The sequence below is a fragment of the Schistocerca gregaria genome, chromosome 2 (assembly GCF_023897955.1).
Source record: "Schistocerca gregaria isolate iqSchGreg1 chromosome 2, iqSchGreg1.2, whole genome shotgun sequence".
Classification (NCBI taxonomy): domain Eukaryota; kingdom Metazoa; phylum Arthropoda; class Insecta; order Orthoptera; family Acrididae; genus Schistocerca; species Schistocerca gregaria.
This window is the reverse complement of record NC_064921.1, coordinates 679,334,089-679,347,939: the sequence shown is the minus strand read 5'-3', so window position 1 is coordinate 679,347,939 and position 13,851 is coordinate 679,334,089. Positions and strand designations below refer to the sequence as shown.

Genomic DNA, 13,851 nt, shown 5'->3' with positions numbered 1-13,851 from the left:
ATAATTATGCAGGAAACTGGATATAATTTACAAAGAGCAGTATATCGATTAAGCCAAAACGGAATTTACTACAGTTAGTTGTATCTGAAAATAATATAATGATAACTGCTTTCAAAGGGAACAATACAGTCACATCGAAAATAATAATAATAAATGAGAAAATTTTAGCCCAAGTATCTTGCTTCTATTATCTAGGATGTGATATTAGTTTCAAGTGCGAAACAGACATTGGGCGGAAGGTTAATAAAGCTCATGCTATCTGCGAAACAATTCAAGAATTTTGGGAAGAAAAACAAGAAAGGAAACAAAAATGAAATTATGTAACCTGCTCTTGTACCTGATTCCGAATCGTGGTCCATAATACAAACATCATGTATGCAAGCAGCTATACCAAAATGGATAAAATTAATAATGAAAAAAATCGTTTCAGTTAAATATAAGGTAATAGAATATAAAGGAAGTATCATGTTGATAGAAAGACAGAAAGTAGACTTAAAAATAATGAATTCGCGGGCGTCTGGAAAGGGAGAATTAACCTCGTAACATGTCAATGAATGATTGATACCGGAATAGGCGACTAACACCTAACCCTCGGAGGAAGATGGTGGTGGTGGTGGTGGTGGTAGTGGTGGTGGTGGTGGTGATGATGAAATTAAAATGAGCAAAGAAATGTTGTAATGAGTCAGCAAGCAGTGCGACGCGATTGCGCCAGCCGCTGCCGCAAGAAATTTCTCGCTCTGGCAGTACACGAAAAGCCGGCTGTTGTGGCCGAGCGGTTCTAGGCGCTACAGTCTGAAACCGCGCGACCGCTACGGTCGCAGGTTCGAGTCCTGCCTCGAGCATGGATGTGTGTGATGTCCTTAGGTTTTTTAGGTTTAACTAGTTCTACGGGACTGATGACCTCAGCAGTTAAGTCCCATAGTGCTGAAATAAAAAAATAAAAAATAAAAAAAAGTAGACGAAAAATACCCACTTAAGGGGTTAATAGATGATGTAGCAAACGATTCTAAAATGTGCTACGTGATGATTCCCATTCTCACTAGAAATATTATTAATGTCTTCAATACCACAAGCGTATATTTTGAAAAAGTATTATTTTAAAAATAAGTATTTCAGCTCGGCACAGAGTAAGAAGTAAAACGTAATGTTTGTGCAACACCGAAAGGTCTATGCATTTCGATTTCATACATAATAATTAGTGTAATGATATATGTTTCTGTATCTTTTTGTACGTTAGCGTATCTTGCGTTATTGAAATCGAGTACTAAGTGATCACCCGTCGCCAGCAAAGCTGTAACAGCGTGAACTTAGACTGGTCCCAGAAAATGAGGACAAGTAAGAATACGGCGTGACTCTGGACGAAATTTTAAGGTGGCGACGACAACGACGACTTGTATTGTTATAAATGTGATGGTAGCGAAATGCACTTCTGTTCTGTCCCAGATCCCATGTAGAGCTGCCGAGAAACAGACGTATTTGACTGAACTGGCCACAGATTGTGTATCGTTTCTTTAATAACTTCTGATGAGGGAAATTAAAAAACGCTTTCCTACTGCAAGAGTGTAAACAGGTTTTTTTGAGGTGACAGTTATTATCTATATGATAGTGGGAAAGTGGTTTAGCTAGAGCCAATGTCATAAGTGGAACTAATTTCATGTTTTTGGAATAGCAAATATTTTCTGAGAATAGTGGCAAAATAGCGGCCGGGAAGTTTATTTTATTTTCATTGCGCGATCCTTGCTACTATCACACGTGGGCTAGTAACAAAGATCTAATAGAAAATGTGCCAAGGAAATCGAATACTCTTTCGGCAGTAGTGGCATCTGAGGATGGCGTGCCGCCGAAACCTGTCGTTTGACAGAATAAGTATGTTCTCAAGATAAAGCTGTGGTGGCACTTTTCCTCATATAATATCAGCTGAAGACCCTCGTCCAGGCAATAAGATGGACATCCATAAATTCTTAAAAACTCTCGAACATTATGACAATCCACGGTTACTTGAGCACTTGATTCCCAGTTGCTTCGCTGACTTAACAATAAAACGTCCGTTGGTGCGACGTCGTCTTTTGAAACCCTTACGCCCTTACCTTCGAAACAAACCCTTGCACTTACAAAGCGAAACATTGTTCATGGATGGGGGATGGAAGGGTAACGTATCATATACCTCTCATGAAGCTGTGGGGGTGGGTGGCAGTTTTAGTGATAGGCGAAGTTATAGCGGCATGATAGGGCAAACCACATTTACATATTGTATCTCATGGTGAAGAATGCTTTGTCGTACTGAGTTACTAACAATTACGTAGTACTCGGAAGATAGCCATAGAGTTAAGGATTTAAGCCTACCATCCAGACGTATTATTAGCTGTACATGTCTCTGCATTTTTTATGAATAATAGACAAGTCAGTTACCAAGACGGCACGAAATGAGCTTATATTATTACGACGTGTTTAAAATTTAGTAGGTCATGGTCGTGAAGTTATCTGATTTTTGTATGGCACCAGGTATCTTGCATTACAATCGGACGTGAAGTACTTAAATCCGAGGATAAACAATCGCCGTCCGCCCAGTTGATGCATCCATAATAAAGGAGACAGGAAGGAATAATATTTTGCTGACCTGTCGACATGAAAGGCAGTAGAGTCAGGGTAAAACTGTATAAGCAGAGGGCGGCAAGCTGAGTTTGACCTTTTCAAAGCCGGTTGCCTTAAGTGACTTAAGAAAACAACGAAACCCTTACATTTGAATGGTCAACTGGGAATACGAAGCGTACTACCTCCAAGTACGAGTCAGCGCCACTAAAGATTTGTTTTGTATATAAGGGCAGTCAAATGAAAAGGATTTAGATTGAAAAATAGTAACTCAGTGATGCTCTGTTCTTTAATTTTGACTCAGTAATACAGTGTCATCTGCAAATCTTATGTATTTTACTATCTTTCGGCCTACTGGTACACCACAACTTTGTCAGAAGCTTTTATAACTAAATCAGCTACTTGTATATTAGACAGAGTGGGTGAAAGATAATTTTTTGTCTAACTCCTTTCCCAATCTGTCATATCACATCGTATTCCTATCTTTATTTTTTGTGTGAAGTATATACATTGCTTAGGAGCCTCCTGTCCTTTCCCTTAATTCCGATCTTCTTCAGGACACACAGAAGTTTAATAGACCGAACCCTGTCAAACGCTTTTTTTTTCGTCAGCAGAAACTTCACAGACTTCCCTATTCACATTGTTATGTACCGTAACTTATTCACGTACATGAAACCGTGATTAAAATATAGTAGTATTCCCCTTCAACTGAGTTTTTGGTCTTGATGACAAGGTAACAGTGCCAACTTAGCCGTATTTGTTTGAGCTGGCCGGCCGTGGTGGCCGAGCGGTTCTAGGCGCTTCAGTCTGGAACCGCGCGACCGCTACGGTCGCAGATTCGAATCCTGCCTCGGGCATGGATGTTTGTGATGTCCTTAGGTTAGTTAGGTTTAAGTAGTTTTAAGTTCTAGAGGACCGATGACGTCAGAAGTTAATTCCCATAGTGCTCAGAGCCATTTGAACCATTTTTTTTTTTGTTTGAGCTGGTCACCGATGTCGTACATGGGTAGCTGACGAATTTTTGTGTTGGCCAAGTAAAGCATATAGCCGTAGAAGATTTCAGATAAGGTACGAACATTTTCTGAACTGATTTTGACTTTTAGATCATTTGGATTGTCAAGTTTATAACAAACCATAGATTAATTAATACTGAGAACATCAAAAGTAAGATACGCATGTTTCCCAGCGCTAAGATCACTTCGCCACCAGAGCAGTGCATTGTCAGAAGAGGTTTCTGCTAAGGCACAGTTAAAAAATGCGTCACAGTATGCCAGTGAAATGGCGCGGAAACTGCAAACCTACTGCAAAGATAAAGTAGGAGGGACAGTACGATTCTTATAGACAGAGCGTCTGAATTGTACACATATTCACCGCGAAATTCCGGCAGTATACGAAATGTCGCGCCCTACCGTCGTGAAACAGTTCCAAGAATTCGACCAAGGGCGCACAGACTTGGGTGACGCTGATCGCGAAGGAAGGCTCAAATGGTTCAAATGGTTCTGAGCACTATGAGACTCAACATCTGTGGTCATCAGTGCCCTAAAACCTAGAACTACTTAAACCTAAATAACCTAAGGACATTACACACATCCATGCCCGAGGCCGGATTCGAACCTGCGACCGTAGCGGTCGCACGGTTCCAGACTGAAGCGCCTAGAACCGCTCGGCTACTCCGGCCGGCAGCTGTTCTCGATTGGCACTGTAACCAAAAAGAGGATTTTTATCGTCGACGAACTGAACGGTTGGTAGGACTTTGCGACTGTTGTTTACAGTGGTGACTATGTTGAAAAATGGTGTCGTTCATCTGTGTCACTTTGAACTGCAATGTGGCATTTGACGGCAGTTACTTATGCTTCCATAATAATATGTAAATTACTTTCTGAAGTCCCCTTGTATTATTCGCGATGGTGCAAATCCATCGTGGCACAGGGAACTGACACCGAGGCAGCGTCGGAAGGAGGGGAGAGGACTGCCGTGATGTAGCGCAGGAGAGGCGCTCGTCGAAGTGGTGCGTGGCAGTGCTTACCTTTCCGGATCAGAGGCGACGGCGGACAGGGAGCCCCCTGCGACGCCCGCGGCGGCCGGCGCCCCCTCCTGTGGCAGCCGCCAGCCTACGAAACACCGGAGACCAACACGTTGTGAAACTTGTCACAAGATGCAGACTGACTTTTTTTATTATTCATATACAGGATATCTTGTTGAAGTCAAACTTCGATAGTGTAAAATGGTGCAAGATGTTTGAATGTTAGTGTACACTACGTACAACAATTAAGAGCGATAGCGAAACAGGCGCTGTATCGTTTATGAGATACAGAGGCGAGCAAGTGTGTCGGCACGTATCCCAGCTCACTGCTAGTAGCGCCACGTCACCATAACGTATCTGCGCGTAGCGCACAAGTATTGCACCTTAATTGAGAATAAAATAAAAATTTAAAATTGTTTTTTCAAACTTTGTCAACATTTACTTTAATGTAATAATGATTTAAATACAAGTCTTAGAGTGATTAAATCAATAGTTTTCCTAAATGCATGGTTCTGAGAAAAACAAGAGTGGCGCTGAGTAATAAATCTAGAAAGCCAGAAATCGTTCATAATGTCCCAATATATGTCAAAATTAACTGGTGCAAATCTCAACATGATAAAATAAAAATTGTGGTCAGAATCCATACTTTTAAGAAATATTGAAGGCGCTAAATATTAGACTTAGTAATGTAAACATTTGTATGATGCATCAGTTCAACATAAAATTAATAATTACGTGGCCACATTAAGCTACCTCTAATAGTTTTCGAGTAATTTAAGGAAAACTAAATTTGGAACTAGAAAGTCCTTATTTGTAGTAGATTAAGTATATGTAATTTTAATGCTAGAACATTTTGGTTACAGCACATAATAAAACCTGTTAAGGGGGATAGGACGTCAAACGGGCCGACTTGGAGCAGGAGAGGCACCGCAGAACATTTTAATCACCACTGTCTCGGTTCTAGGCGCTTCAGTCTGGAACCGCGTGACCGCTACGGCCGCAGGTTCGAATCCTGCCTCGGGCATGGATGTATGTGATGTCCTAAGATTAGTTAGGTTTAAGTAGTTCTAAGTTATAGGGGACTGATGACCACAGATGTTAAGTCCCATAGTGCTCAGAGCCATTTGAATTACCACTGACTATACTTTTACAAATAAATTCATAAAACTTTGTCAGCATGACCAGGAAGGATTCAGAATTCACACTCTTTGCAGTGGAACTTCGAAAATAATAACGAAATAATTTTTACATGTGAAATTTCATCATTTTTTCTCTTATTAATGCCAGCATTTGTTTCTATAGATATACTTTTCTTCATAACTAAGAGAGATTCTGAGATGAATTTTGCACAGCATACAAACTGTACTTAAAGGTGTATGAAACTTTAGAATTTTCCAAATCTATTAAAAACTGTGGTAAAAATTGAGGAAAATAACTAAAAAATGTGTTATTTTTCTAATCATGAAGTTTAAAACGTAACAGCTCATTTGTTTTTTCATAAATTAAATAAATTCTAGCGTTTCATACAACTGTAAGTATGGTATGTATGCTGTGCAAAATTCATCTAAGGATCTCTCTTACTTATGAAGAAAAAGTATAAAATTATTTTGTAATGTTTTCGAACTTCCACTGCAATGAGTGTGAATCCTGAATCCTTCCTGGTGATGCTGACATAGTTTTATGAATATATTTGTAAAAGTATAGACACTGGTTATTAAAATGATGCCTCTCCTGCTCCAAGTCGGCCCGTTTGCCGTCCTACCCCCTCAAATAATGGAGCTATAACAAATTTTCGGCTCCGTAGTGTTAATAATAACCAATAGAACTTCTCAAAGTTATAGTTTAGAGGAAACGATTTACTGTCAGTTCCACTCTAAAAATTCTAGAAGGTTAAGTTTTTACGCAAGAGTGCTGAAACTTTTTCTGTGATTTCGCCCACCTTGCCTATACGCATACAAAACTTTAGAATACTCTAAATTAATTCATAACTTTCTTATTAAAGATGGTGTGCACGACAAAGCGGCTGTTTAGAGACTGCTGCCGTGTGCATAAGGCGCAACATATATAAATATAGGCCGAGAGGCAAGGCTAGGTTCGGCTCGGCTGAAGAGCGGCGGTTGAGCCACTGACAGCCCACCCGTGCCCATATGGAGCAGCGGAATGAAATCACTTCAAAGGGGAAAAAAATACAGATTAGGCTTCACTTCGCACCCAGCCACTGTAAGACCCGCGTCTGTCAAATGCGAGAGTGCGCGCTGCTACGAATGACGTCAGGGACAGACTGTTACTAAACGCGTATTTTCTGTAATAATGCATAGTGAACTAGCGACGACTGTACGCCGTCCTGGGAAGTTTAGATTTCGCTAAATTAACTGTTAGTGTGCCGTCCGTGATTTTTACATGGCAAGTGGTGACCATTACTTTCCACTTTTGTGGCGAGCATTTATTTCGAGTATTTGAGTACCAGTAGTCAGGGCGAAAGACAATTTGGTAGGAACTTACCGTAGAGGTTGCGTCTGAAATACTTACTGTGCTGTTTAAGATAGAGAGATTTACTGTCAGTTGAACATAATGAGTACTTCATCTTGTGCGTGAGGAACTTTACTAAATATATGTATCAATTAGAACTCTAAATCTTCATTTATGATCATTGTCCTGATCCCGCTAAGAAAATAGAGAACAGAAGCATTTCTTTCAGAGGGCTGCACAAGAATGTAGATGTGCAGACTGGAAACTATGGTCAATATGTTCTCCATCACTTTCTGGCTGACCACAAAAATATTTGCCAGGCCTGCGTGGAAAGGGCGAATCAATTCACTTCTTAACTCACCTAAAAATTTCAAGGCCTTCAACGCATGTGCAGTAAATGTTATGCCCACCTTCGTCTTTGAGCACTTCGTCTTAAGCACTTCCTGCAGCATGGGACAACGGTGAGTGCACAACTATACTCTCAGAACTTTACCACCATTCGCAAAGCGATCAAATTGAAACAACAATGTCAGCTCACCTGCGGGTCATTCCGCTCCACGGCTGTGCAAGGAGGTCCCCAGTCACCCTCCACAGAGTCCTGACCTGTCTCCCTGCGTTTACGACACTTTTGGTGAGCTGAAGAAAGTCCTGCGAGGCAAACGTTTCGTTTCATCTCACACGAGGGCGACAAGCAGTTTTTCGGAACTGTTCCGCAACGCAGCACCAGGTATTTTTTGAGATCGGTCATTCATCGCCATGTATCGCAGTGAGGCAAGTGTCTCAACAGTGCTGGCTAAACCTTCTAAAATAAAGGCGTAAGTTTTTGTTTACAGGCCTCCTGCCGGTTTTTTTTTATGCCTTTCATATATCGTTTGTCACAACGACTTTTCTGCCATGCCGGCCGAAGTGGCCGAGCGGTTCTAGGCGCTGCAGTCTGGAACCGCGCTACGCTACGTTCGCAAGTTCGAATCCTGCCTCGGGCGTGGATGTGTGTGATGTCCTTAGGTTAGTTAGGTTTAAGTACACTCCTAGAAATGGAAAAAAGAACACATTGACACCGGTATGTCAGACCCACCATACTTGCTCCGGACACTGTGAGAGGGCTGTACAAGCAATGATCACACGCACGGCACAGCGGACACACCAGGAACCGCGGTGTTGGCCGTCGAATGGCGCTAGCTGCGCAGCATTTGCGCACCGCCGCCGTCAGTGTCAGCCAGTTTGCCGTGGCATACGGAGCTCCATCGCAGTCTTTAACACTGGTAGCATGCCGTGACAGCGTGGACGTGAACCGTATGTGCAGTTGACGGACTTTGAGCGAGGGCGTATAGTAGGCATGCGGGAGGCCGGGTGGACGTACCGCCGAATTGCTCAACACGTGGGACGTGAGGTCTCCACAGTACATCGATGTTGTCCCCAGTGGTCGGCGGAAGGTGCACGTGCCCGTCGACCTGGGACCGGACTGCAGCGACGCACGGATGCACGCCAAGACCGTAGGATCCTACGCAGTGCCGTAGGGGACCGCACCGCCACTTCCCAGCAAATTAGGGACACTGTTGCTCCTGGGGTATCGGCGAGGACCATTCGCAACCGTCTCCATGAAGCTGGGCTACGGTCCCGCACACCGTTAGGCCGTCTTCCGCTCACACCCCAACATCGTGCAGCCGGCCTCCAGTGGTGTCGCGACAGGCGTGAATGGAGGGACGAATGGAGACGTGTCGTCTTCAGCGATGAGAGTCGCTTCTGCCTTGGTGCCAATGATGGTCGTATGCGTGTTTGGCGGCGTGCAGGTGAGCGCCACAATCAGGACTGCATACGACCGAGGCACACAGGGCCAACACCCGGCATCATGGTGTGGGGAGCGATCTCCTACACTGGCCGTACAACTCTGGTGATCGTCGAGGGGACACTGAATAGTGCACGGTACATCCAAACCGTCATCGAACCCATTGTTCTACCATTCCTAGACCGGCAAGGGAACTTGCTGTTCCAACAGGACAATGCACGTCCGCATGTATCCCGTGCCACCCAATGTGCTCTAGAAGGTGTAAGTCAACTACCCTGGCCAGCAAGATCTCCGGATCTGTCCCCCATTGAGCATGTTTGGGACTGGATGAAGCGTCGTCTCACGCGGCCTGCACGTCCAGCACGAACGCTGGTCCAACTGAGGCACCAGGTGGAAATGGCATGGCAAGCCGTTCCACAGGACTACATCCAGCATCTCTACGATCGTGTCCATGGGAGAATAGCAGCCTGCATTGCTGCGAAAGGTGGATATACACTGTACTAGTGCCGACATTGTGCATGCTCTGTTGCCTGTGTCTATGTGCCTGTGGTTCTGTCAGTGTGATAATGTGATGTATCTGACCCCAGGAATGTGTCAATAAAGTTTCCCCTTCCTGGGACAATGAATTCACGGTGTTCTTATTTCAATTTCCAGGAGAGGCACCGCAGAACATTTTAATTACCACTGTCTCGGTTCTAGGCGCTTCAGTCTGGAACCGCGTGACCGCTACCGTCGCAGGTTCGAATCCTGCCTCGGGCATGGATATATGTGATGTCCTAAGATTAGTTAGTTTTAAGTAGTTCTAAGTTCTAGGGGACTGATGACCTCAGAAGTTAAGTCCCATAGTGTTCAGAGCCATTTGAACCATTTTTTGTCTGCCACTGACGGAATAATAAATGGTTTGTACCGACATAGCTGACTATTAAGAAGCCTCGTTGTCGTAGCGAGAAAGCCTTAGAGAGGCATTTTTCTTTCATTATCCGTTGAGTAGTGAGCCTTACTTTGCATTTCCACAAATATGGCGATTTCTTCGTTAATTTTACAGAACATGTCATGAGGTATGCCTCTACTGAGCCAATGTATAGTGTAAAACTGACAGCTTTACTCTAGTCTGTCTACATGTCTTGTAAAAAAAGCTATTGACCTATCACTGTTGCCGTGGCTTCAAGACAGGAAAAAAAAAAGAAAGTTCGGCACAGCTCCTTGATGCTAATGACGTCTGCTTCCCAGTTCGCTTGCAGCAGACCTCCACTCTGGCTTCCTTTCTCCACGATTAAATATGAAACATTCGCTTGCGCTTTGTACGTGCAGCGTGTGAGCCGAATCCCGCCAGAGCTTCTGCATTCATGCCTTTGAGAATCACACAAAGCCACTAGCGCGGAAGTGTGTAATTTCACAGACCAAAACGTATTTCTGTCCAATGAGGAAGCTTGCAACTCTATACAAAAATGAGAAGAAAAAACTTCGCTTTACAAAAATCCCGCAGTGCTTCAGTATTTACTGACATCTAGACAAACAATGAAACACGATGCTGGCCGACTATAGCCGACGTTTGCCTAATCAGACAGCAGTGCAACAGTGTGTGTTAGCACTGATGACGACGCAGTTCAGACAGACACACTGAGTTCATGGATTGAACAATTTAGTTCAACAACATGTAACTGAGTGTGGCTCGGTACATAAATGGGTACGTATCGGTTTAAGAGCCGAAAGTTGCAGAGTTCAGTCCTCATGTTGGTGGTAAGATTTTTTCTCATCTTTGTTTCTTTCAGCTCTGTCAACGATTTTTCTAAGTGAATAACGCTAAGCTGCGCTGGTGTTCATGCACAGTTGTAGGTTTAGGTTTGGAGATCCGAGGTGAGTTATCTTAAAATTACCTGAAGATAACACACTCCATTGGGTAGTCTAATGTACCAACCGCACATACAGGGTAATTTTATTCTTAGCAAGTAACTCTTGGGTAAACTGCCAGCTTAAAAATTTTACTAAGAACAATAAAGGCTACCAAAAATGAACAACATTTCCTTAAAATATGTGTGCAACATGTTCCAAGAGCCTTTGCAGATTCCAGTATTCCAAACATGGCCACTTCTCAACCACGTATCAGTTATTATACAGAGAGGACCACAATATTCACTGAACTAAAATACACTAAAAACAATTGTAATAATTGTCTTAAAACAGAATAACCAGATAAAATCTTTTACATTATAAAATAAAGGAACATGTTACACAGAAGCCCCTTTGGAACAGGCAGTGAAACATTTTGGGTATTATAATTTGAACAGCAAGTACTGGCCTAGAGCAGATCTTAAAGCAAGGGCCCTCATTGAACAATAATTTAACCCTTGAATATGGTTTCAATAACAAAGGTTTTACTAATACTTTAGCAGAAAACCACACATAAAAACATTTTTAAAAAAACTCTTCAAATATAACTTCAGAAGCACCTAGAGTGAAATGAGCCATATCCTAGCCAACATCTCTCTAAGAAAAACAGATTATGAAATTTAACTAAGGGCAAAGGTGTATTATATTTCCTTTTTAAAGCAATTTAAAATATTTAAATCTTTTAGGAATAAAAGAAGTACCTGGTCATATATAGATGTAAAAACACTGCACCAAAAACTACCAGAATGAGTAATCAAAATTCTTAACGGTCCTTGTTGTGTACATAATTCCACGTAGTCAGTGCGTACACAACTTTCCCACTAGAGCGCGCCCCGCTAAGCACAACAGCGCAGGCACAGAGCTCGTCCGTCTCTGCACTACCAGACGGCGCTGCCTTAGAGACAGACCAAATTCTGCTTCCTTCGATCCGCGTATTAATATTTAATGCAGCCAATGAAATTGATGCTAATGTAGAACCTTTTCTCCTCGCGGATCACACTCGCGCAGTGATACATGAACACGCGAGGTACTATAACGAGTGTACAGACCTCCGATTAGTCTGTCTGCATTTGTCTGCACCAGTCTGTACCAGTCTGCATTAGTCTGTACCAGTCTGTCCGAGTTCTACATTTGTATGTACCAGTCTATAGTCAAGTTTCAGTTTGCGCCTATTAAGATTACCATATTCCTGTACATAGCCATGAAGATAAATGAATAGACACTTTATCAAGTATCAGACATATGTGAGAATAAGATTAACATACCAAGACCAAAGGAACCTCAGACTGTCAATTGTAAACAGCATCCAGAATCAAGTTACGTAATCTTTATGCTTGTTATTATTTTAATAAAGTGCGTGAAAATTAATCAAGTTCTGATTAAAGTTGGTCACCGTCAAACTGCTACTCTAAGCGTGCAAGTGGCATTTCTATCGTCTGACCTAATGGCAGAAGATAAACACGCCACGATAAGACCACGAGACATATTGCTGACACTCGCCTAGTTTGTTAGAGCGACAAGTCAAATAATCTGATGGTGTGTGTACCGAAGGTCTTACAGTACGCACACCACAGTTCTCAGCCAAAATCAAATACTGAAGAGATTGGTGAACGGTCTGACAACACAGTGTACCATTCGCGTTGTGAAACTTTAATACAAACACTCCCAAACACCATCATAGTAATGAACAAAGTTAATTAGTGGCGTACATTAATAGCACAAGCTGACAAATGTTTGCGTACTAAACTGTAAAGCTTACCGTCCATTGGTTTGCATTCTTCCTCCGTTTCATACTATGAAAAATCCACAAGCAATATGACGGAATTCAGCTAATTAACGAATGACCCATGCTGTACTGGTTGCGCTTGTTGACCGTCCTTTTAGATAATCCAAACAGCACATCCAGTGGTGCAGCTCGAAATCTCGACGGAAGAGTAGCTGATCCACCAACCCTAGCGCTTTCACACCAATGACTGAAGACATAACCTGAAATTCCACTTTGGTTTCATGTGACACTGCAAGCATATACTATAAATGGTGCCATCGGGCTGCCGTCCACGGTAACACTCCGTCGACCACCCGGCAGCAGCTCCACATGAGAACAGCCCCTCCCCCGGCCCACAGAACTCACTAACACAGTCATTCGCTTGAAGTGATAAGACCATGAGCCAATCCACGCACGCGGCTTTATAGCCTCATAATTCGACTCTGCTGCCGTCTAATGGGACGTTGACGTAAGCCTTGCCTAGAGATGCGGCCTTAGTATCTTTAGGTGTCGACAGCGGACCGGCTCAGGAGGAACACAAGAGCGTACTACAGTTAGGACCGTCGCTGCTAAGGCACTGCGTTGTTCAAATCAACCTGCGTTCCGGCGATAGCTTCATTTTAATTTTAAGCAGAACAGGTCAGGAAATCTAAGACGGAACAGCTGTTACAGAAAAGTCACTGGTGTGTGTATCTGTAGCGGTCAAAATGGTTCAAATGGCTCTGAGCACTATGGGACTTAACCTCTCAGGTCATAAGTCCCATAGAACTTAGAACTACTTAAACCTAACTAACCTAAGGACATCACACACATCCATGCCGAGGCGGGATTCGAACCTGCGGCCGTAGCAGTCGCACGGTTCCATACTGAAGCGCCTAGAACCGCTCGGTCACCAACGACCGACTGTAGCGATCAGGGAACTCCTCATCATGAGACTGTATGTGTATTTCTTAACCATTTTAGCAAATACTAAAAACGTATATCCATTCTATCATAAGATTTTATTTTTATTTTAAAACAACATCAGTGGTCTTGTATCAAACATATTAAAAATTCTGGTTTCGGTTCTAGATATAAAAATAATTCGTTTCATAGGCAACTAAAGCCTATTTTTTCATATATTGCGCTTTTTGCATTATTTACGGATAAATCACTTCAATAGTTTATGAAACTGTTTTTTAAATCTAGAACCAAAATCAATATTATAAATACGCCTAACTGCAGATCATAGATGATATTTTAAATGAGTAAATCGAAACGCGTAAAATAGAATGAACACACACTTTTAGTAGGTGCAAAGACGGCTTTAAAACACATTAAATAATTATA

General features: G+C 42.6%; 1 protein-coding gene across 1 annotated transcript in view; it reads right to left on the bottom strand.

Annotated features, from left to right (window-relative positions):
- Positions 1 to 13,851, bottom strand: part of LOC126334751 (uncharacterized) — a 475,549-nt gene that overhangs the window by 171,335 nt on the left and 290,363 nt on the right. The window contains exon 3 of the mRNA XM_049997319.1: positions 4,616 to 4,700. Coding sequence (XP_049853276.1) covers positions 4,616 to 4,700 — 85 coding nt within the window. The remainder of the gene's footprint in view (positions 1 to 4,615; positions 4,701 to 13,851) is intronic.